The sequence below is a fragment of the Hydra vulgaris genome, chromosome 05, assembly GCF_038396675.1.
Source record: "Hydra vulgaris chromosome 05, alternate assembly HydraT2T_AEP".
NCBI classification, from domain to species: Eukaryota; Metazoa; Cnidaria; class Hydrozoa; order Anthoathecata; family Hydridae; genus Hydra; species Hydra vulgaris.
This window is the reverse complement of record NC_088924.1, coordinates 11,286,927-11,313,081: the sequence shown is the minus strand read 5'-3', so window position 1 is coordinate 11,313,081 and position 26,155 is coordinate 11,286,927. Positions and strand designations below refer to the sequence as shown.

General features: G+C 26.7%; 1 protein-coding gene across 3 annotated transcripts in view; it reads right to left on the bottom strand.

Moving 5' to 3' along the window:
* LOC136071853 (WD repeat-containing and planar cell polarity effector protein fritz homolog) overlaps window positions 1-26,155 on the bottom strand; it is a 50,428-nt gene that overhangs the window by 3,357 nt on the left and 20,916 nt on the right. For all 3 annotated transcript variants that reach the window (XM_065797353.1, XM_065797355.1, XM_065797354.1), the window contains exons 7-24: window positions 23,470-23,587; window positions 23,243-23,358; window positions 23,034-23,114; window positions 22,448-22,539; window positions 22,272-22,337; window positions 19,950-20,049; window positions 19,703-19,733; window positions 19,507-19,577; window positions 12,924-12,974; window positions 11,302-11,373; window positions 8,140-8,228; window positions 7,960-8,064; window positions 7,765-7,870; window positions 6,939-7,062; window positions 6,140-6,263; window positions 3,152-3,215; window positions 2,897-2,993; window positions 2,567-2,716 (exon numbers count right to left, since the gene is read on the bottom strand). In XM_065797353.1, the coding sequence (XP_065653425.1) occupies window positions 2,567-2,716; window positions 2,897-2,993; window positions 3,152-3,215; window positions 6,140-6,263; window positions 6,939-7,062; window positions 7,765-7,870; window positions 7,960-8,064; window positions 8,140-8,228; window positions 11,302-11,373; window positions 12,924-12,974; window positions 19,507-19,577; window positions 19,703-19,733; window positions 19,950-20,049; window positions 22,272-22,337; window positions 22,448-22,539; window positions 23,034-23,114; window positions 23,243-23,358; window positions 23,470-23,587 (1,657 nt within the window). The remainder of the gene's footprint in view (window positions 1-2,566; window positions 2,717-2,896; window positions 2,994-3,151; window positions 3,216-6,139; window positions 6,264-6,938; window positions 7,063-7,764; window positions 7,871-7,959; window positions 8,065-8,139; window positions 8,229-11,301; window positions 11,374-12,923; window positions 12,975-19,506; window positions 19,578-19,702; window positions 19,734-19,949; window positions 20,050-22,271; window positions 22,338-22,447; window positions 22,540-23,033; window positions 23,115-23,242; window positions 23,359-23,469; window positions 23,588-26,155) is intronic.

The window sequence follows — 26,155 nt, the reverse complement described above, 5'->3', positions numbered from 1 at the left end:
AAATCCACAGACTACTCTTTCATGTGCTTTTGTTTAGCACCACTTCTCTCTATTGCTTTTCTCTTTATTATATATTGCTCTCCTTCATCTCAAGACTGCACTCTTTTTGATGTTATTTCTGATCAAATTGACCAAGTCCTTTCTCTTCAGCCAATATCACTTCAGCCAGTATCATTGTTATTGGTAACTTCAATGCTCACCACACTGAATGGCTTGGTTCTAGTGTCAGTGACTCTGCAGGTGTTAAGGCACACAACTTTTGCCTATATCAATCTCTTTACCTTCTCAAATCATTTACCCTCTCTACTTGAGTTATGTTTTGTTTCTGATCCTAGTCAGTGCTCATTTTCTCCATTCACTTTTAGGTGCTTCTGATCACAGTTTAATCTCTCTAAAACTATTTAAAAAAACTAATCTCATTCTTCTTCATCATCAGAATCCCATCGTACTTCTTACAACTACCTTGAAGTTGACTGTGACTCTTTCCGTGATTTTCTTTGTGATGACCTTTGGGTTGAAATATTTTGTCATCCTACTGACAAATAAGCTTCTTATGTAACTTCTTGAATTCAGGCTGGCATAGAATCTTTTATTCCCTCTCAACAATTTCAAGCCAAGCCTCACTCTTCTCCATGGTTTTCCTCACATTGTGCTGCTGCAATTTCTAATTGCAACCATTACTTCCATATCTATTGCTAAAACAATTCTTCAGAAAGCAGATGTCTGTTTACTATTGCTAGAAACCATTGTAAAAGAATTTGTCTAACGCCAAGGCATATTCTCAGATCAAAAAATCTTGTACTTCATCCCGAAAATTATGTTACTGAGACTTCTGGAAAACCTTTAACAGTGTCCATAATATAGACAAATCTGTTATTCTACTTCTCTAACATAGTTCAGATTATGTTAGCCCACCTAAAGACAAAGCTGAATTGTTTGCTAAAAAATTTTCATCAATCTCATCTCTCGATTCCACTTATCACATTCTACCTGATATAGCCAACAAATAGGTTGATCCATTGCTTGACATTTGTATTACTCCAGCTTCTGTATCTAAAGTGATTTCCTGCTTAGATTCTTCTACAACTTATGGTCCGAATAACATACCTGCTATAGTTTTGCACAAATGTCCTCTGGAGCTGTTGACTATATTTAGTCAACAGCTCAAGTGTATAAATACCTTTTAAATTATACTTATCAGAGTCTTGTTTTCCAGCCGCTGGTAAGTAACATCTATTATTCCTATTTTCAAATACTCTGAAGAGCGATCTGACTCGTCTAACTACTGTACCAAAAGCTTAATTTCTCATCTCGAGTCTTATAACTTAATTTCTGATCATTAATAAGGATTTTGATCTTCTTGTTCTACTGCTAATTTGTCAATGGTAATAATAGGTTTCATCATGCATTAGATAGATGTGGAGAGGTTAAGGCTAATGCTCTTGACATTTCTTAAGCCTTTGATAAAGTTTGGCATGCTGGTTCTCTCCATAAGCTCTTTTCTAAAAGTATATCAGGTAATTTCTTTAAGATTAACGAATCTTTCCTTTCCAATTGTTGTATAAAAGTTGTCCTCAATAGACACCACTCTTTTTCATTTCTTGTAACTTCAAGGGTTCCTCAAGGTTCTATCCTTGGCCATATACTTTTTTTAATTTGCATTAATAATCTAAGGTGTCATGGTTTGCTAATGATACTACTATTTATTCTTGTCTTGATAAGTAGCCAACACTCTAATTGGTTGGAGGGGGCATTTGTGCTTGAAAAGGATTTCACTTCTGCTACAGCATAGGGTTCTCAGTGGTTAGTGAACTCAAATAGAACTTTTTTTCAGCTAATCGTTATTGCAACAATCTAGATCTTCCTATATTTATGAACGGTAATGAACTAAAAGAGTAATCTACCGTTCATCTTTTACTTCTTCAACTCTCTCTTCTGATCTTTCTTGGAAACCATATACCAAATCAATTGTAAAATTAGCATCTGCTAAGGTTGCATCTCTTTATCGTGCTTGCCACTTTCTTACTCCAGATTCTATTCTTTATCTCTATAAATCTCAAATCCATCCTTGTATGGAATACTGTTGCCATACCTGGGGCAATCTTCCAATTATGCCCTTTGTCTTTTAGAAAAGGTGCAAAAACACATTGCTTCTCTTTCTCTTTTTTATAAATACTATAATAGGCGCTGCTCTAAAGAGCTAGCACCTCTTATGCCATCTACTAAAATTCATTCTTGTGTTACTCGTCATTCATTTAAGTCTCATCCTTGTTCCATCAAACATCTTGTTTTCCTGATTCATATATTTTGCAATCTTCTAAGTCGCCTGATAAATGTTATCTTGCTTTATAAACTTCATCTTTTCTCCTTCAGTAACTTCCGACTCTAATAGTGGTTGCTTGTACTAATTGTAAATGTGTTACTAACAAGTAATACTAACAAGTGTTTCAAGTTAAAGTGTATGGATTATGACCTCAACATATTGGCTAAGCAAAGCATTTCTTTATTAATATATTAATTCTGTAATTATTTTTGAATACAAATATAAATATTATAAAAAACTCACTTTCACTTTCATTCTCATTTAGTGGCACTGAAACTCTTCGAGGATACTTAGAAAAAGCAGGAGTAATATATACTGCCTCCAGTTTTCTTGTTAATTTATCATTATTGTCATATATTTCATAAGGCATCAAATTGCTGGCTATTGTAAGACCTAAATATAAAATATCATCCAATATTCATCATCAGACATTCATTTATTATCAGATATTCATTAAACTACAAGAGTGGGTAATAAAATAAACACAACTAATATACTCATAAACTCTATTTTTAATTTTTAATTTTATTCATGGTTTAGAACTGATAACTAACGCATTCAAGTTTTTTTTACCTTGATTATCCTTTTGATTATGTATAAGAAAGGCTCGATTTTTAGAAGTATTTGCCAAATCAATCTTTCCTTCATCCAAAGCGCAGTAATGAATGTCCTTTATAAAAAATTTTAAACTAAAAATTTAAGTTTTAAACATGGAAGTAGAAATGATAATTAAATTTATAAAACTCGATTCATCAAATGAGTAGAAAAGTATTTGACTTAAAAAGACATTAAAATAAAAATTCAAAAATGATTCAGTCATTTAATTACCATAAACAAATCTTTTGCGCCAATATCAACTGCCAATAGAAATGCTTTTTCATAACGTTTAAATCTAAGAAATAATATAAAAAAGAAATAAATTTCCTCAATAATGAAAATGAAAATTAACAAAAATTATCTCCAAGATTAATGAGGTTAAAATAAATAATAAATAGGTTAAAATAAAAGTGAGTTTAAATATGAAAATCAATACTAAATTATTAAAATAGAGTTGGCAAGTTTTTTTTATAACTATTTGTCATGCAGAGAAATAAAATAAAGTTAAAGAAAAAAAATCAAAAATAAATATTTAAAAGTAATTTTTCAACTTAAAAAACAATTTCAAAAACAACAACAAAAACAATTTCATTAACAATTGATGAGCTAATTAAATTATTTAAAGTTTAAAGAACTTTGAAAAAAGATTTTACTTTAAAAGAGAGAAGAAGGAAAAGGAATGGGAGAGGAGGAGGGTGTTTTTCTTAAATATTTTAAGCAAATAAACCTCTTCAAAGTTCCGATAATTTCGTGCGCGCATATTTAATAGTATGTCATGGTTCCTTATGCGCAGAATTGCACAAAAGAAAGTAAATACACAGATATATTATGAAAGCATTCTTGAAAGAAACAGTTTTTACATGAGATTTCTTTTTTTTTTTCATAATAAAGACATCGATTTTACTTTATATAAGTTCATTTTAACTATTTTAAGTCTAAAATTTATACTCTTCATATGTTTGCATTATAGAATATATATGAAAGAAATAAAAGCTTTTAAAGAGTGAGAAAATACACAATGATAATTATATGTATGTATGTATGTATGTATGTATGTATGTATGTATGTATGTATATATATATATATATATACACACACAATATATATACATACAGCTTTTACCCTCAACGTACAAATTTTTTGTTTTTTTTCTCTCCCTGATTACAAGTATTATATAACAAAAACATATAAACAGTATATATTTTAGAGTTAAAATGGTTAAAATAAACTTATATAGAGTTAACAGAGGTGTGGTGGCCCCAGAGGCTAAGCGGGATTCCCGCATGGGCTTTTCACTTTTTCATCTAAATATGGGCCTTTTGGCAAATTTTAATTTTTTCTACATCTTAAAGAAATTCCACAATCATTTAAAATATTTGTGTTAGCACAAATTAAATTTTTATTAACCACTTGATTTAAAGTCTTCAACTTTATATTAGTATTTTGCAATTATATTAGTATTTTGCATAATAATAATATTGCTTTAAAGACAAAGTAGATGTATTGAGGCGTATTATGATATTTTTTTCAAGAGAAAAATAATGAACCCATTAACGGTTTTTAACGATCGTAATGTTGACAAAATAAACTTAAGAAAGTCCGCAGACCCAACAATAATAATAGCTATTATTATTGTTGGACTTAATTTAACCACAAAATATTTTCTTTAAATAAATTAAAATGCAATACAATTACTATATAGTAATTGTATTGCGTTTTAATTTATTTAAGAAAAATGCTTTGGTGTTAAATTTTAAATTAAGTTTTATATAAATAAGGATCAAACTCATGTTTTGCATTTTTGTAACGTTTCGAAACAGATATAAACTTCTATAAAGTTTTCTTTTAAATAAAGTTTTTTATTTTTATACAGTTTATATTATTGTATGTAAATAAAGAAATCACTCCGTTATATCTTGTCTCAGACAGATTAAAAAAAGGATGATGAAATGCTAAATGAAACTACATTATAAAAACATTTATGTTTAAACTATGTCAATAACGGCACCATTTTTAAAACGGCATTTTAGCTGTTGTGAGTTTATGCGAAAATGTTAAAAAAAGTTAAAACACCGAATTAAACAAAAGTATAAACTAAAAAGAATTCTCTCATAAAATAAAAAGAATTTCTTATTTTTCAAGATTTTCCATATTTATTTTAGAAAAAAAATTATATAAAATTTTAAAAAATTTATATTATTATTCAATAAAATATATATCATTATATAGTAATAAAAAAATTAAAATCTTTGATTTTTAATTTTGTGGCGATATTCTTCAAACAATAAAATACTAATCGCATATGCTTGCGTTAAAGTTGTGTTTTAAGAAAATCAAAACAAAAACGCTGCATTGTGTTGTTACCATTTTTTATTTTGAAGTATTACAAACAATATTATTAATTACAAATAGTATTATCTCAACTTGTTGGTTTGTATTAATGATTTATTAGAATAAGGTCAGTTATTATATATATATGTATATATATATATATTTTTTCGTATACGCAAGCATATATGGTAAAATCCCGCATATATAGGTCTTTTAATAAAAATTCCGCATGGGCTTTTTAGTGTCACCATGCCCCTGAGAGCTAAACCAATGTCTTTTTTATGAAAAAACAAAAAAAAATCTTAAGTAAGCAATTGTTTCTTCCAAGGTTTTATCTTAATTTATATGTTTTTATATTTATATGAAATATAAATTATAAATATATAATTTATAATTTATATTTCCGCGCAGCGGCCTTGTTCGTCAAGGTTCGTGTTTCGGAGTTATAGAGTTGAGAGAGGGTTATAACCACAATTAAGTAGCCTCCTCGTATGTAGTGGCCTTCTCGGCCTTGGGGAGGTGAATTAACATAAAAAAAAAAAAAAAAAAAATATGTGTATTTACATGTTTTCATGCGATTCTGTGCCATATGTACTATTAAATATGCACACATGAAATTAGTGGAAATGTGAAGACGTCTATTGCTTTAAAAGCAGTAAAGAAAATTACTGCGCTATTATTGATCTGTTATTCATTTTTAGCCTGAACCCTGGTCCTTGAATAGCTAAAAATGAATAATGAGAACAAAAGAACTATACTTAAAATAGTTATTATGCTCATAATAAATTGCAATGAACATTTTCATAAAGAAAAAATTATCAAAACTTAAACGCTGTTATAAGTGGTAAGAATAACTTGCAAAATTGTTAATAATAAAAAATGTATACCTAAGCAAAATGTTAAAAAATTTTCTAGCAATTCGGTTGACATCATCTTTGAATTTGATTATTGTTTTAGCATTGAGAGGTTGTTTTGGTGCATAAAAACTTCCAAGTGCCTCTTCAATAACACCTTTAAAAATAAACACGTTGAAGAAAACTTTAAACAACACTTTTAAAAAGTTCAATTTTAGTATAACAAATTTTAATTCAAATATTTGTAACAATAAAAAGCAAAATCAAAATAAGTAAACTGGTAACTATATTGGTAAAAAAAAATGTTTTCAGCAGCAAATAATTTTTTTTTTTTACTTTTATATTTACTGCAACACTCATAAACTAGCTTTATTATAATTGTATTTAATTTTATTATCAACTAATCTAAAAACCAACAGGGAGTCCTAAATTTTAATGATGGATTTGTATATTTAACTTCTTCAATGTATGTCACTTCTTTCAAAACTATTTTATTTAAAATTAACTAATATCAATGTTTTTTTTAAACAGTCATAATTCGTTTATCTAAAATTGTTTAAAATTTAAATTAGTAACATTAGTGTAGCTACTTCTTATAAATAAATATTATAATATATATGATAATAAATGTAAATAATAAATTTTAATATTCAAATTTATTGCTACTTAGCTATTGAAAAAACAATAACATTATATAATAACACCTAATTATTGTAGTTAGTATTTCTTACTTTAATGAGTAAATAAATAAAAGAAAAAGATTGAAAGAATAAAAAAGTTTTAACGAAGTTAATCTAATCAATCTGATAATAAAATTTTTTAAAAATTGTACCTTCTCCCCCTCTAACCCACTCTTTAAACGTATCTGTAAAAGAATGTTCAGCTATCAAACACAAACATTGAAAGCATTCCTCACCAGAGACATCCCAATTCATAGAAGATAACAAATTTACAGCCTTTAGGTAAAAAAAAATTTAGTATTAAAAAATCATGTTAAACTTTTTTAACCAATTAATTCACTTAATATATTATATACTTAATATATAATAGCTGTTTCTTAAGTTGTTTTTTTTTTATTAGAGTGAGCCACTACAGTCGAGGAGGCTTTTTGTGGTTACAACCCTCTCTCAACTCTTCCAAACACGAACCTTGGTGAATAAGGTCGCTAAGCAGAGAAACAAGTAGAGTACAGTACTACCAGGGATGAGGCAGGGATCAAAAATCAAACTCAGAACTTCTCACTTATAAAACGAGCCTTCTACCACTACACCACTAATGCAATATTCTGAGTTCGATCCCTAGCATGTTCCTAGTAGTACCGTGCTTAACTTGTTTCTCCACGCAGCGGCCTTGTTCTTCAAGGTTTGTGTTTCTGACTTAAAAAGTTGAGAGAGGGTTGTAACCACAATAAAGAAGTCTCCTCAACTGTAGTGGCCCTCTCAGCCTTGGGGAGGTTAATAACATTTAAATATATATATATATATATATATATATATATATATATATATATATATATATATATATATATATATATATATATATATATATATATATATATATATATATATTGTATAATATAATGTATAATATTAAGTACTATATATAATATAATAAATATATTAAAATATAGCAATAATAAATATATTAAAAATAATTACCTCTGAGAATTGTTGATGCTTTATATATTCACAAGTTAATTCAATTGATGTTAACATTCCTGATGCACAAACACCATGTTCCAACCGAAGAATACATAAAGGACCACTGCACAGAAAATTTTTTTTAATTAGGTTAAACAAATAAAAAAAACAACAACTAATGAAACTACTTCTTTAAGTATAATAATGCAATACCTTTCAAAAAGAAGTAACATATCATTGTAGAAAGAAAGCGAGTCAATTGCATTCAAATTATAATCATTAGTAGCCCAAGAAAGATATAAAAGTTTAGGTGCAGTACTTGAAATCAAAAAAATAAAATAAATAATGCAGATAATTATAAAAATAACAAAAAACTACAAACGTTTGACTTACAAAAAAAACTTTGAAAGCATCAAAATATCTTCACATATTTCTTCACCAACCAACTGCAATGAAAGTCTGTTTAATGACTGATCAAATATCTAATAAAAAAATTTAATGTCAATTTTCCTGATAATTTTTAATTATAATAAAGTAGGAACTAATCTTGTATAGGCATACTAAAGTCAAGTCATGTGGATGTGGATCTTGAACAGGAGTGATTTTGAAAATAAAATTAGGAACAGGAAGGAGGAAGGAAGGGGAGGTGAGAGGGGGGAGGGGAGGGAAGGGATAAAACCTTTCTGAAAAAAAAAAAAGTCCTCAAAACTAAAAATCTGCCAACTGAAATGTATCAAATGACTATATTTCTTAAAAAACTGACTATAAGTTGAAAATAGCCTTGTTGGGGGAGTGGGGTGTGGGAGGTGTCATTCTACCTTATTTAAAAACCCTAAATTTAAAACAACTAACATGTTTAATTTTTTATCTTTTAAATTCACTTCCAATATTAAACTTCTAAATATATACTTTTTGTTTATTATACTTCAACAACAACTGTAAGACCAAGTTGTCACAATGACTAAGTACCTAATTTTCTAATCAAAAGCAGATGAATTTTTATGAATACTGGAATATATTGTTGCATCATCAGCAAATAGTGTCATTACCTCACAAACCATTTTTAAAACTACTGACCTGATAATGTAACAATTTTAAACTTTTTTTTTTTTATATATATTTTGCCGTTTAAATATTGTTACAATACCAAAATGTGTAAATAAATATTTACATGGCTGGGGCAAAAAGAAGACAACAGTAGTCTTATCACTAAGCCCCATAGTTTACACCATATTTTTACATTACAAGTAGTTATTTTATAAGATAAATTTTTTATAATACCATTAAAAATTAATTGAAATATTTTTTTTTAATTTAATTAAAAGCCAAAAAAAAAAAAAAAAAGAACACAACTTAATAAAAGGCAATAAAAACCTCAAGATGTACTAAAAACAAAACTGAGTATAAGAGTTGATTTGAAATAAAAAGTTTTAAAAAGAACCATTTGTTAAAGTAATTAATCAATAATTATAATTATAAATCAATAATATAATTATAATTATAAATCAATAATTATAATTATCATTATAATATAATTATAATCATTATAATATAATTATAATTATAAAATCAATAATTATAATCAATAATTATAATTATAGTTATAATTATAAATCAATAATTATAATTATAATTATAATCAATAATTATAATTATAAATCAATAATAATAATGTAAAAATAACTCTTTTTTGATGTCGTTATTAAGTTTAGAATTCCATAATTTGGGTCCTCTATTTGCAATAGAGAATTTGGTGGCCATATATTAGGTTTTGGGTTGAATGTAGTTCTGATTTGAAAATCTAGTAGAGTAAAAATGATTTTTTTTTGTTAAAAAGGGTATTAAATATTACAGGTGTCATTTTATTATCAATTTGGACATAAAAGTAAGTATCTGATAAATGTTTAGTTGATAAACATTGAGTATATTTAGTTTATTAAATAAACCTTTTGAGGGCATTAAACTATTTCTGTTTGAAATAATTTGTGCAGCATGTTTTTGTCTATTGAGTAGTTTTTTTATTTTGGTTGCGTTGGTGCTGCACCAAGCAATATTCCCATAACTAAGGTAGCTGTGAATAGAAAAAAAGTATATGTTTTTTAAACAGTTTTTGTTTAAAAACCTTTTAGCTTTATATAATAAGCCAATATTTTTTGATATTTTGTTTTCTATTATACTTATGTGTTCCCGCCATGAAAGATTTTTGTCAAGAAATACTCCTAAGAACACGCATGAGTGCTCTCTTTTTATATTAGAATTATCAATACATAGATAGGGAAGTTTTAATGGAATATTTTTTCGTGGAGTATATAAAAAAGAGTGTATTTGGTTTTAATTATATTTAAGGATAATTTATTTGACTTGAACCATTCAATTAAATTTGTGAGTTCCTTATTGACTGTTTCAAATAAGAAATCAATGTTACTATTAGAGTAAAACAAGTTTGTGTCATCAGCGAATAAAATTGTAGGTAAAATATTAAAAAACTTATGTAATTCGTTTATATAAATAAGAAAGAGTAGTAGTCCAAGTATTGATCCTTGAGGAACACCTCATGTGACTGTTGTATATTTTGATTTTCCTTCGTTATACGATATATATTGTTTTCTATTTGTTAAGTAACTTTTAAACCAATCAATGTTTGAGTTTTTTATGCCATAATGTTTTAGTTTAGCTAGAAGAATGTTATGATCAACTGTGTCAAACGCTTTGCTGAGATCTATAAAAACTCCTACTGTATATTTTTTTACATCAAACGCTTTAAGTATGTCATGAATAAGGTGAATAATGGCATGGTCAGTGGAATGTCTTGATCTGAATTGTTTGTTGTAAAGAATGTTATTACTATTTAGAAAGGAATAAAGTCTATTGTACATAATTCTTTCTAGTATTTTTGAGAAACAAAGAAGAATTGAAATTGGACTATAGTTGACGTTTGAAACATCACCAGATTTGAAAATTGGTACAACTTTTGCAACTTTAAGTTTTTCATGACAAATGCCTTGTTTTAAAGATAGATTTAAAATGTGCAATAGCGGAATAGTTATATATTTTATTGATTTTATAATGATGCGACTACTAATATCATCATATCCTAAACTTTTTTTAGTTTTAACAAAAACATTGCATCCAACAGTTCTCTTATCATAAGTTCACTATTGTCCATTACATTGTTATAATGAGAATTTAAAAAAGATTCAAATTTTACTTCTGAGGTTTCTATTTTTGATGCTAAATTAGAACTTACATTAATAAAATACTTATTAAATTGTTCTGCAGTTAAGGATTTATCTGAAATAAATTAATTATTTGATTTAAGATTGATTGGAAGGCTATTCCGATCAAGATTTTTTTTTTCCAGTTACTTCTTTAATTATGTTCCAGATCTTTTGCATTACAAACTTATGATTATTATTATAAACTTCCTAAATTATAAACTTTAAAAAGTTCAAACTTTTTCAAATTTTACAAAATTTAACTAATAATCAAGTTACATAAAAATAATATAAAAAACTATTACATAAATCATTTAATATAAAAAATTATTGTATTCACCTGAAAGTCTCCTTTTGAATTAGCAATTACAAATAAGCAGTCATTAGGATGCCAGTTAATAATGGTGCATACCTCAAAAAAATATAAAAAATATTTTTATTAATAATTCTTTTTGAATAATATGAAATAAGAATTTATGTCTATTTTTCCTAAATAAATATTTATCTGTATTTTACTTTAATCTACTTAAAATAAATTTTAAAACTATAATAATATTATATTATAATTATTAAATATATAATATATATAATTATTTAAGAACACCTTTTAAGACTTGGCACTAGAACCCATATCGACTTATCTTTGTAAAATAAAAGTTAAAATATTTTAACCTAAAACTTTCAACACACCTTTATCACTATGTAACTAAGACTCAAGTCCAAGTACACTTGGATTTGAGTCTTAGTTACATAGTGCACTTGGTATGCTGACAAAAAAATAAAAGGTATCATTAGAATAATAATCCAAAAGATGAGTATTCTAATGATGTTCAGTATTCATATAACTACCCATGTAACAGATGGATGAAACATTTAAAGAGAAAAAGAGATTTAATTTAGAAAATGGATTTGGAAGTAAAAAAATGAAGAATATAATAGACGAGATGTAATAATATTAAAAAGCACATTTGAAAGAAGTAACATTAGTAGAAACAATTTTTTTGTAATTTATTGAATATACGGTATTCATAAGAGGTACCATATTATGAAAACGTCTTATGAATATCATATATGGTAGTGAAACACAATCTGTAAAGTAGGGAATTAATTAAAAGTGTTTTCATTAACCAATATAAGATTGTCAGCATAGTTTTGATAATGATTAGCAGAAAACAAGGTTTTACAATTTTTTTGGGGTTTTTCACCAACCACTAGTGTAAGCCCAAAGCTGACACAAAGACTAACAATCAACTTCTATCAACTGAAATCAGGTGAATTTTTTTCAAGACAAAATATTTTTGCTTCATCAGCAAATAACTCACTTTAGAGGTATAGTTGTCAGGAAGATCATTAATGTAGATGAGAAAAAAATGTTGTGGGTTATGGTCTAGAGTTTACTAGAAATAAAGAAGAGTGTTCTCTATTAAGAACAGCGTTTATACTGCAATTAAGGAATAAAAAGATTCAATGATTTTGAAAAAGACCAATATGCCAGACTTTATTAAAAACCCATATTGATTTTCAGAAAGTAACTTATTAGACTCAATATGAGATATTAGAAGTCTGTTGATTAAAAACTAAAAGATGTTGATTAAAAACTAAAAGATACTAATTATAGCAAAAAGACAGTTCAGAAAATAGTTAGATTAGTCAAAGCAATTTCTTGTTAAAAATAGAAACAACATTTTTCTAGGATTTTTCAGGACAAAAAGATTCAGTTAATCAATTGTTAAATAGTTTAGAAAAAGGAAAAGTTCTAAAGAACAAGACATCAAGACTGTCACAGGAAAGTTGTCCAGACTGCACGCTGCAGAACACTTTAAGGAAGATAATATTCAATTGAAAAATTTCAACAAAAAATATTGTAAAACTCTAGGTAAATGGTAGATTGACACAATTTGGTGGAGAAAATGATATTTTTTGTTTAAAATTTTTTACTAAAACACATGCATATATACATACAAATGAAGGCTTGACCATTTTTTTCTGTCTTTTATCCTCATCCCAAAGAACCTAAAAAATATTAATGAGAAAAAATAAATTTAACTTTGCTTTCCAATTACTTAAATTTTCACAGTATTTATACATTTTATATTATTTCATAATATTTATAAATTTAATATTATCTCATAGTATTTATATAATATAATAATATCCCATAGTATTTATACATTTTATATTATTTCAATATATTTATCATTTTTATACTGTTTTGCTATTTTATTTTAGAGAATTTATTAATCAACTATTTTTATGATTATATATATATATATATATATATATATATATATATATATATATATATATATATATATATATATATATATATATATGTATACATATATATATACATACATATATATATATATATATATATATATATATATATATATATATATATATATATATATATATAATATATATATGTATATATATATATATGTATAAATATATATTTTTCCCAATTCATATAAAAACTGCATATTGTCACGCCATTTAATGTTTTTAAATTTTATTTTGACATCACTTTGTTGAAAAAGTCATTTATTAGATTATCATAGTTGTCACTGACTTCTGACACAAAATCATATGATATATTGAGATATTATTTTTCCACCAAGAATTTGGTCAATTAAATGCTTAAGGGCTAAATCCAATACATGATGTTAACATCCAATATCAGGGGTTATTCTAGACCATTTTCGACAGCATTGACTATATTTGGGTGTCACCCAAATTGAGGACCTTTTTTTTTCTTTCTTTCCTGCAAATATTGTTTTTTTTAACGAAAAAATGCTTACATACAGCAAACTTCCTTACGGCTGGCATCGGCACGGGGAAGGAAGGGGAGGGGGTACTGCTGCCCAAATAATTTTCCTAGAATAGCCCTGTATATACTGAGGTATAGGAAAACCTTTTCCTTTAAATTACCATTGGATCAGTTCAACAACTCCAACTTCTCACTCCAGTATTTACACTTGTGGTGTCACAGATTATAAATTTAATGCTTTCCCACAAATGTTATTGGTCTAAAACCTCAGTTATTCCATAAAATAATGATGATGCTTTTCCATCACTAAGAGATCGTGCTGCTAGGCGAACTTCATGGTGCTGGTTTTTTAATACAATAATTAATACAATAGGCATAACTTTGATTTCTTGCTTGTTAATTTTCTTACCATCAAAGTTCAGAGCTTAATTGTTTATTTTTAAGAGTTTCTTTAAAATTCTGCTGCATTTGTGATTCTCTAACAGATGATACTTTGGTCAGAAAGTTGTTCACAAATTGATTTAGAGGAATTTAAATTAGTCTGTTTACTTAATGAACTGCAGTTTCTGTAGTAAAATATTGCTTGGTCTTTCTTTTTTTAGCAGGAAGGGGGGAGGGGGTGTTCAAAAGTATATTCACAGTTAATAGTATCATCATCAGGAGTTTCTGGATAGTATGATATCTAAGTAACAATTTCAGACACTACATTTTTAGTTGAAGAAGAAAGATTACATGCACTACTGCTTGAGATATTTCCTCTGTCAACCTTTGATGCACTTTAATAGTTGTTGCATAGCAACTTCTTTTTGTGATTTAACCTGCATTTCATAAAAACTTTTATCTTCAGTTGCCAACCAGATGCTTATCTATTTTTATTCTATGCCAATCTATTTTTGTAATATCAAACACATTTGCAAACTTAACTTGAGCACATTCTTTGGTATTTCAAAAAGTTATCATATTTTTTAATTAAGGCATCAATCTTCCTTACTATTGATTTTTCTGTTGAGTTGAAATATTAACTTTTCCTAAAATTTCTTCAATTCAACAGCTATCACTTTCATTCTAGCATTTGATCTTTCATCTTTTGAAAGAAATTGATACCTTCCAATAACTGTCATTTCTTTTGGCATTCAAGATAAGCCATCAAGTGGGTCATTGATTGTCGGTAACAATTTGTCTTATGAAACACTCTTTTGGTATACTTTCAAGTTTTTTCTCCAGGTACCAGAATTTTTCCAAGTCTACCTCACACGAAAATCGAATAAGAGATATAGAGTGAAAAAAACAGACTACTGAAACTGCAAAAAAGTTTAATATTTTAGAATGGGTAGTAGCAGCAATAAAATTTTTATACAAGGCTTTTTTTTATCTGCCACTATGAGATCATAAGGAAAAGTGGGGCTCTCCATACAATGGAAATTTTATGGGCCTCATGGAACTGATTTTAGAACTTGATGCTTTTTTAAAAGAACATCTAAAAAAGTGTCAAACTGGGGCCATGAAATCTATACTTACTTATCTAAAACTGTATATGAAGAGATAGTACAACTCATGGAAAAAAATGTTTTAAAACAAATCATTGAGCAGATAAACGATGTTGATACAAAATATTATACCCTTATTGTAGATTCCACGCCAGACATCGCTCATACAGATCAGCTGGCATTAATATTAAGATACTGTTATAAGGGAAAGATATTTGAACAATTTACAACCGTTCTACATATCAAAAAGAGCACAAATAAAAAGAATGAATGCATTAGCGTATTTTGCTCCTTGTGCTGCGCATTCTTTAAATTTGGTTGGAGTAGAGGCAGTGTGCGGTGTAGTGGAAATAACAGAATATTTCAGAACTATTCAAAACATTTTCACCTATTTCTCTGCATCCCCACACTGTTGGAAAATTTTGAGTGAGGGAGCATCACTGGCATTTTCACTAAAAACTTTTTAATGAAGTTTTTAAATTGTTAACACTTATTTTCCGAAGCACAAGAGCAACTTCAAAAATTACATTTGGTATGACAACTTTATTAATTTTTATTAAATTATTCAAATAAGAAAATGCTACAGTTATTCGAAAATTTTACTTACCCTTATAATTTTTATGTGCCGGCTTAATTTTTTAAAATGCTGCTAACTATTTACTCTCCCCTGCTGAATAAACGGGAAGGTGTGGGGGTCTTAATAAACAGGAGGGTCGGAAATTTTTCTATAATCTAATAAACTTTAATAATAACGTTTAATAAAACAGGAGGGTCAAAGTTTTAAAAAGCTTAAAATATTTTTATTGGTTGGTTGTTCATATTTTCATCTAATATTGAGAGAAATTTTTTTTCAAAGTAAAAAAATCTTTTAAAAAAAATCTTTTATATTGCTTCAAAATTATTAAACGGCCGGGGGGGGGGGTCTTAATAAGCTCCGAGGATTCGGAAAAAAATTTAAAAATTAATAAACGTCCCCTCTTGTTTATTCGACTGGCGAGAGTACATTCAAATCTTTTAAAAAGATTTTGACGCTAAAATTGCTCAAACAATTTTGAAAACACCAAAGTGGATAGAATCAAAATATTTAATTTCATTTAGTTTCAAGAACGTGAAAAAAGGTTTGTTTGCTGTTGGTTGTTTTGTGTTGTTTTTTTTTGTGTGTGGGGGGGGGGGGGGTGCTGAAATATCTGACATACTTTTAATGAGAGAGGGGTGCATGTATATCTGATCATTTGTGACAGGAGGCAGGGGTTAAAATTGACAAATATTGGGTGACATACTTTATGGACACCCCCTTAATTCCATTTACAAACCATTTGTTTTAGGAAAACAAAAATATAAAGTGAATAAGAATATAATTTAAAATAAAAATGGCTACATCCTTTTATTTGTTTTAAATACTAAATACGTCACGGTGAAGTTTTTTCCGCTATGATCTGGCTCTTACCGACAAAGTAGTGGGATTTAGAGATATCTTTCACTTTTTTGGCTTGCTGGATAATTTGAGATAGTTTGAGTGCACAATTGCGCGCTGACTTTTCTTCCTCTGACAAATATAGAACTTTGACATTTATGTCTTGAATAGCATTCATAAAATCATTAGCTGATTGGATTTCAATTTTTCCAGACTTTACTCTGCTGGTTGCCAAACGTTTTACAGTAGCCCCAACGCCATCAACAACTTCTTTGCCGTCCTTTGCTACAAAAAAATGCTGAAATATTATTCTGTTAAACTTCTTTTCAAAGTGCATTATTGCGCTCATGATAACTTAATTTTTAAACTGCGATGTAGCATGTAGCATTATTGCTAAAAATGTGAATTCCTTGGGTATTAAATGAAATAAACTCCAATAACTTATCCAAATTTGCAATTAAGGAGGTATTTGTGTGATACAGAGAATCAGATGCAATGGTAAAAGTTTTAAGATTTTTTTGCCAGCAGTTAAAAGAGAAATTTGATTTTGGCCATAGTGTGCTGCTTGAGGCTCATTCTGACTAAAACACTTAAAATTTTCTGCACAGTCAACCTGAATAGTAGCAACATTCAATGATGGATTCATGGATTTAGTAATGCTTAGTTAAAACATTTAGATTGGTTACCCTTGATATTGGCATGAGTTGTGAATTTTTCTCTCATACTCATAATGTGAGCAATCAATTCTTTACCACTTCCAAACTTTTTAACTTTTTTGATTACAGCGTAACGCTTTTCATTTGGTTTCTGCCATTGGTACCAACTTGTTTCAAAGTTAAGAGGTTCAATGGTGGCCAGGATTTGCTGGAAAAACTTTAGATCTTTGCATTTGTTGCATTTGTTGTAGAAACAATCATTTAATGAGTCGTTACAAACAAAATTTTGAGACATGTCTTTCCCAATTTTAATGTTAGACAACAGTAAACGATCAACTTTCACCAAGGAATCCAAAGCAAATCGCATATTTTCGTGGTAAGTACAAACGCATACATTATGAAGCAAATTTGCGATAGATCGAACGTTTACTGGTCGTAGTTCACAAAACCTGCTTAATCCAATTGAATGATCCATTCAGCAATGTGGCTCGGACTTCGTAACATTGTGCGGAATCTTTGGGCAATAATTTTTGGACTTTTTTGAGCAATTTCCCTTTTGTTTGAACACTCATAATGGTAGAAAAATTAACTGTTTTTGCAGAATCTTTCTTTTTGATTCGATACTTTTGGACTCTTTCCTTTATTTTTTCTCTTTCTCTCTTTTTTTTTCCGGATCTTGTTTTATTTGTTGACGATGAGCTTTTTGGTGATCAGCATTCATATTTTTTCCGTTCGGAATCACGCTGGCGATAAGCAGCTTGATAAGTTTTAACTCTCTGTTTAGAACTTTTAGCCATTTTAAAATGCAAAGCAAATTTTTCTAAGTTTTGCTTGAATAACTTTTAATTAATCAAAACTTATTGACGTATAAAGAATAAAAAAAAAACCTTTAGGGAATTGCGATGTAAAATAGTTTTCGTCTTTATAAACAACCGTAACTTTAAATTTTTTTTGTTTTTTTCAAACCCCTTGGGAGTTGCGATGAAAAACGTTTTTTTTATGTTAAAAAACTTTACGAAAAAAGCGCTAAAACTTTTGTAAATAAATGTAGTTTTAACTTACGTTACACAAATTCAAAATTAAAATGTGCCTTAACTAAGCATCGTAATTCAAAAATCCTAATGTATAAATATAAGATTTAATATTCTTTCACATATAATATTACAAAATTTAAGTTTTCAAATTAAATTTTAGAAAAAACAAAACTTGTTTTTGTTAACTTACGCTACATGAAAATTGCAAAAGTTGTTTTATTATTTTTTTGAAATATATTTATTTAAAAAAAAAATATCTGACCAACAAGAAATTGAACATCTTAGCTCCATTATCACTTTAAAATATTTATATTATTTTAGAACTAAAGGTATATTTTAAATAAACTTTCATGTGTCTACATCAATATTCATTTGTTAAAAACTGACAAAAAAGAGTTTAAAATTTGACTACTTTTTTCAGTTTCCGCCTCGGAATTGCCCATATATATATATATATATATATATATATATATATATATATATATATATATATATATATATATATATATATATATAATATATATATATATATATATATATACGTGTAGATGTGGTGTATGAGAGATATTTAAGTTTTTATTTTAAGTTAATATTTAATATTTAAGTTAATCACTGCTGACTTGATGTAGGTTTTACAAGTAGTAGTTGTCGACTTAAAGTTGAAACATACTTTTATTGTATATTTTTTAAAATATTACATATCATTTAATTATTTTTATAAAACATTTATAATAATATGATAGTAAACTTTTTATTTAAATTTTAAAAACTAAATTTATAATGGATATATCTTTGACTTATAAACAAAAAATTATTTTTTTTACTATTGCCCTAAACAATGTTTTTATAGTAATTCATTTTTTTAAATTTGTATATTTAATACACATGCTCAAAACAAGTTTTTATTTACAATCTTTTATTTTTTAGACACCGCAATGGTTTTTTTTTTATTATGTTATTGTCAAACTAAATGTTCTTAAAATTAATTCTAATGTTAGGTTGAGGACTTCAAATAATAGTTGATGTATATTAGGTTTTAAAATGTGTGTCTTCTTAGAATTGATCCAGAAAAAAAAAGAGAACTTAGCTAAGTTTGACAATTTAAGTACATGTGAATACAAGTAAAAAATTGTTAAAGTAAAAGATATAACACATACTAACAATGCTATAAAAAAAAAACTTACCAACCTCCCACATGAAGACATAATGACAACTTTAGATTGAGAAGAATTTCGAGAAACACAACTAACATGCCCTTAAAATAGAATAATTAGATAACTAGAGCTATATATAAATGTATGTATGTATATATGCACACACACATACACGCACATATATATGTATATAAAATATATATAAACACACCAACAAAAAATATACCTTTTAAAGAAAAAGACACAGCTTTTATCACCTAGTAGAAAATTTGTTAATATACATATTAACTAAATTGTTAATTAACATTGTTAGATTAAATATATTAAGTAAACTTTTAATTCAATATTGTTAAGTTATAAATATTAACTAAATTGTTAATTAATATTATTAGATTAACAATAAGAAAAACAGCATATAGAAAGTTTATTATAAGATAGTATAAACAAACAATATAATAAAAATTAAATATTACTCTGGCACTTGTTACATCATATACATTTAAATATGCGGTATATTTAAATGGTGTTGATTGACTCTGTTCTACTGTTAGAATCTGATTCTTCAATTTACAGCTAAAAATTAAAATAATAACTTTTGTTAATGTTTACCTAGTTGTGTATAAATAAAGTGCTACTATTATGATACAAATATCAGTGTTGATTGACTACCAGGGTTGATTGACTACCAGGGTTGATTGACTACAAGGGTTGATTAACTACTAAGGTTAATTTCAGAATTTTTTGGAAGTTTGAGTAAAGCAATATTTAGGTTGAAAGTAATCTAAATTAGGTAGAAAATAATCAATATTATATAGATAGTAATCTATATTAGGTAGATAGTAATCTATATTAAGTAGAAAGTAATCTACATTAGGTAGATAGTAATCACTTAACTTTTGGTTATTTAAACTAATGTAAACCATGTTTTGCTCAAAACTATGATAATCTTAGTTTGGAAAATAAAAACCTTAAAATTAAGTGCCACCCACCCATATGTGGGGGAAATAAGTTTTTTGTAAAAAAAGTAAATCAAGTTAGAGTTTAAATAGTAACTTGAATAAGCTTTAAGTTCAAATCTAAAATTAAATACATTTGAAAAATTATAAGATATTTAAGCTAATAATTATAATTATAAAAATTATAAGATATTTAAGTTAATAAATAGTATAAAGTTTAGAGTAAAATGAGGGGTAGGGAAGTATATTTGACATAACTTGTCAAATTTACTCCCCTCTCCTACAAAGTCATAATTTATAAATATAACAAAACTTTTCAATGAAGTTTATAATTTTTAATTAATTTTTCATCTCATCCATTTCCCCTACATTTATAGAAGGTTCTTATCTTGTAATCAGCCGATTTTTGTGAAACATGCTTAATTGACATTAAGTGTGTACTAACAATGCTTAATTGACATTAAGTGTAAAAACATGCTTAATTGCTTAATTGACATTAAGTGTAAAAATTGACAATGCTTAATTGACATTAAGTGTAAAAACATGCTTAATTGACATTAAGTGTGTACTAACAAAAAAAAGTCTAACATTCCATTTCTCATATATGGGTCTGATCTTATTACATCTCCAAAGGAAGGGCTTACCATTTAACTTACCTCTTGAATGTAATGACCACACTCTTTCTTAAACACCAGAAAGTAGTTAAGTGTTTCTTGGATATTTAAATCAATTCAATTTTTGCTGGATAAGTTATTACTCACTTTCAACTCTTTTAGAACTTGTAACTTTTATGCCAATTTAAAATCTAGCAATGCTTTAAAGAATCCCAATTTAGGTGTAAAAACTATCCACCAGATGCATCAATACTATTTGTTTAAATCTTTAAAGTAGTTGATTTTGCGGTTTGTATCCTATTTAACATGTATCTTAAATTTCTAAGGGATTCTTTAAGATAGAAATAAAATCCTAAAGTATTACCAAGTACAATTTTTAAACTGCAACAGTTTTATTTCTGCTGTAACCAAAAGTAAAAAATGTATGTATTCTAATAATTATAGGTAATAATTATTAATAATAATTAGGGTCTAAGGGGCAGCAATGTCCAACCATTAAATTGAGCCTTGTATATATATATATACATATATCATATACATATATCATATATATATATGTATATATATATATATATATATATCTATATATATATATATATATATATATATATATATATATATATATATATATATATATATATATATATATATATATATATATATATATATATATATATATATATATATATATATATATATATATTAGAGATGCGACTTTTAGGTTTATTTTTGGTATCTCCAATAAAAAACAGATGAACTTTGGTTTGAAAGTAACTGAAAGTCATTGGTTTTATTTAATTTTTAAAAAAGGTCACCCACCATGACCCTTGATTACACACTGGCTCCCAAATATCAGTGAATTATTTTTTTCAAAAGTATATCAACCTGGGTCTCAAAAAAACCAGAATTTTATAGTGATTTCAAAATTCATAATCTTTTCTACTGAAACTTGTAAAAAAAAATATTGCAAACAAAATGTCATAAAAAACGATCTTTTCAATTTTTAGTTTAAAATTGTTGTTTTTTTTATATAAAATTTAGGCAATTCATTTTTATTTGAAACCATTATTATTTCTACAATCTCTATGAAATTCTGTTTCTTTTGAGACCCAGGTTGATATACTTTTGAAGAAAAATAATTCACTGATATATGGGAGCCATGTTTTGTTTTTTAATTTATCATTACCTTCTTTTATTTATAAATGACAAGTAAACAAAGATGCACCTGAATTGTAAATCAACAAGATCATTGGATGATTGGAAGCAACTTGAAATTTCCATTGAGTAAACACTAAAAACAAGTTTTAATATTGCCATTCTCTGTAATAAAAAAAAATTGCAACTCCCTGTTGAAAAAGTTTAGCTTAATAAATTTTTAGCTTAATAAATTCTGAAAATTACTTTGATATCCTGGTCAATGATAAAACAACAATGTTTGGATAACTTTGAAGTGAAGACACTCCTTCTTTTGAGTAAGTCCACCAAACACACAGCTAATACAAAGGGAAAAAAAAAATTTAAAAAAAAAAAAAAAATCAAAAACAAATTGCAAATAAACCTAGCTACTATAAACACGAGTACAAAATAAACAAGCTACAAATAAAATCTGCAAACAAATGTTTATGAATTATCTATCAAAATACAAAAAAAGTAAAGAAAAACGATATAGAAAAGAAATTGCAATAGCAGACGTACATATTTGCTAACTTTCTCCAGAAATACCAAACTTTTACCAGAATGCACTTTATACTCTTTATTTTTATTTACTACTCATTAAATAAACCTTGTATCAAAACACTTAAAAACTTCTGTAATATTAGCTTTAAAGATTTTTGAACTTTTTGTTGTGAATGTTTAAATAACCCTTGCAAAAACGTTTTTATAACCTTGATACAAATTAAAGTTTTTCTCTGAGCAAATTACTGTAAAAATAATTATTCTTTGTTACTAATGCTAACAGCAGTTGTTTAATAAATTGAAGTAGTACCATATCATAGTTGGTATTCACAGCCATGTTACGCTTCAAGCGCACTCCTGATGAACCAAATGGTAAACTTACAGTGGAAACCTAAAAAAAGGGAAAATTAAGTAAAATATTAAATCATAGATATAAAATTTAAAGATAGCTATAACTATGTTTTCAAGCCATCCTAATCTCAATAATTAATTTTGACAATCACCACTTTATAATCATACCTCATTTGCAAATGAAACTTCATCAAACTTCTCTGATGTCTTTTTGCTAAGGTTTATAAGCAAAAGTTCTGACTTATCCAGCAATGCAAATACCATAAAACTATGGTGGTAAATAACTACAAAAAGATATGAAATAAGATTAAAAAAAAAAAGTATAACAAAATTGAAAAAGCCTTTAAAAAAAACAAAAAAAAAAAACAAAAAAAAAAATTTTTTTTAAAACATACCGTTGCATATATAGCTGCTTATTTTTGTGGAAAAAAATTTATCAATTTCAATTCTCTCAAGGTCAAGCACTTCTTCTGAAACAGTTAGATGTATAATAACTCCATTAGATAAAACAACCTGCATGTCATATTTATAAGTGTTTTATTAAATTATAAAAGAATGAATAATCTTTTAGACATGAGTAAAAACAACGTATCAATAATATAAAGTTTATTAGTGTTGTGATCAACAGAAAAACAGTTTTTTTAGGTAACTAAAAAAACCTTGACTGACTGACTCATTGTGTCAGAATAATAAGCAGAAGATAATCAACATTAAGTTGACCGTTTAAGTTTGACTTTATCTAGTTATATTTTAACTAAAAACTTACAACTGTTTAAGCTGAAAATATTTATGAATAATTAATAAATAAATATCAAGCTGATATTGAAACATGTATAAAAGATTCATTAGTAGAATATTGTTAATAACAAGTTTATTATAGTGAATATTTCATTAAGGAAAATATCACAAATAGATATTATTATTGCAGTAACATTTTCGGATTTCCTTTAAATAGCACCTCTGGTAATTGTAAATTTGTCGGTAAAATGTATGTATATTTATTTAGTTTTCTAAATGAAAATTTATTTTATATGGTAGTATTTAGGCAAACAATTTTAACCAAATATAAGGAATTATTGTTAAATTGGTAAAAATACATTTATCAAAATAAAAGTAAGCCTGTGAAAATTTAAGCATATAAAAGTTTACCACCAACTGGGATTCTTTAAGATAGAAATAAAATCCTAAAGTATTACCAAGTACAATTTTTAAACTGCAACAGTTTTATTTCTGCTGTATATATATATGTATATATATATATATATATATATATATGTATGTGTATATATATATATATATATATATATATATATATATATATATATATATATATATATACATATATACATATATCAGAGCTCAATTTAAAGGTCAGAGATTGCCGCCACCTTGACTTTTTTTGAGATCTGATTTATTGGGGTAACCAACCATTGTTCATTTTTATTGAATACCATTAATGGTTTGTTGCCCTCCCTGGAATATATATATATATATATATATATATATATATATATATATATATATATATATATATATAAACTTAAACTAAAAGTTTAAGTGGCGTGAAAAAAACAGTTTAACTGGTGTGAAAAGTTTAAATAGCGGTGTAGTAGAAAGTTCCAGTGCAGTAGTGGTGTGGTGATAAAGCATTCGCTTCACAAGCGAGAAGTTCTAATTTTGATTAACATCGTGTCCCTGGTAGTACGACTCTCAACTTGTTTTTCCGCTCATTGGTCTTGATTGTCAAGGTACATTTTTGGAGTTATAGAGTTGAGAGAGGGTTGTAATCACAACCTTTTATAAAAAAAAAAGCAACTTCCTTAATTGTAGTGGCCTTTATGGCCTTACGGAGGTGAATTAAAGTAAATTGAAAAAAAAAAAAAAAACTGTCAATTTTTAAAGTTAGATCAACACCTATTGATATAGCATTTTCTTTAAAAATAGTTACAAAAAATAAGGCATTTATCAAATAAAAAACATTTTTTTCTATTACGTAAGTTCATTTATATTTTAAACTAAAACTATTTTTTTTTTAACAAAATAGTTTTTTTAGAAATTTTTACAAAACTGTGTAACTGTGTTATTCTTTCTCTTAGTACAAAATAATTTCTAAATATGCATGACTTCTTTTGTGCATCTATATTTCAATATATACAAAATAATATGTAATAATATATATATATATATATATATATATATATATATATATATATATATATATATATATATATATGTATATATATATATATATACATACAGGGCCTATTCTAGGAAAAAAATTTGGGTGACGGTACCCCCTCGTTTCGGCAAACTTTAGTGGAAAATCGGTGTTTTTTTTTTTTTTTTTTTTTTTTATTAACCTCCTCAAGGCCATGAAGGCCACTACAGATGAGGAGGCTACTCAATAGTGGTTATAACCCTCTCTCAACTCTATAACTCCGAAACACGAACCTCGACGAACAAGGCCGCTGCGCGGAGAAACAAGTTGAGCGCGGTACTACCAGGGACGTGGTGGGGATCGAACTCGGAACCTTTCGCTTCTGAAGCGAGCTGTTTATTTCGTGAAAAAAAAAATATTTGCCATAAAAACGTTAAAAAAAAAAAAGTTCCTCAAATTTCAATTTGGGCAGCACCCAAATACAGTCAACACTATCAAAAACAGTCTAGAATAGCCCCTGATATATATATAATATATATATATATATATATATATATATATATATATATATATATATATATATATATATATATATATAATATTTGTGTTATGTAAAAGTGCATTTGTTATTATTAAAAATGTTGTATTTTATACTTTCTAGCCCCAATTATGGGATCTGTTGGAATATTTTTTTACAGCTCTCTAATCAAAGATACAATTATCTAAGATATATCTAAAACTAAAAAAATTTAATCAGTGAATAATGGGTACTGTAGTAAGTAGTATTTAGATTAAAAAAATAATTTCAAAAAATATTTGCATTTTTGCCACAAGTTCACAATTAAAAAAAATGCTTTAACTAAACTTGATCTCCCCTAATAGCTAATTTACCATAAGCAATTTTTTTTTTATTTTTCTCTAAA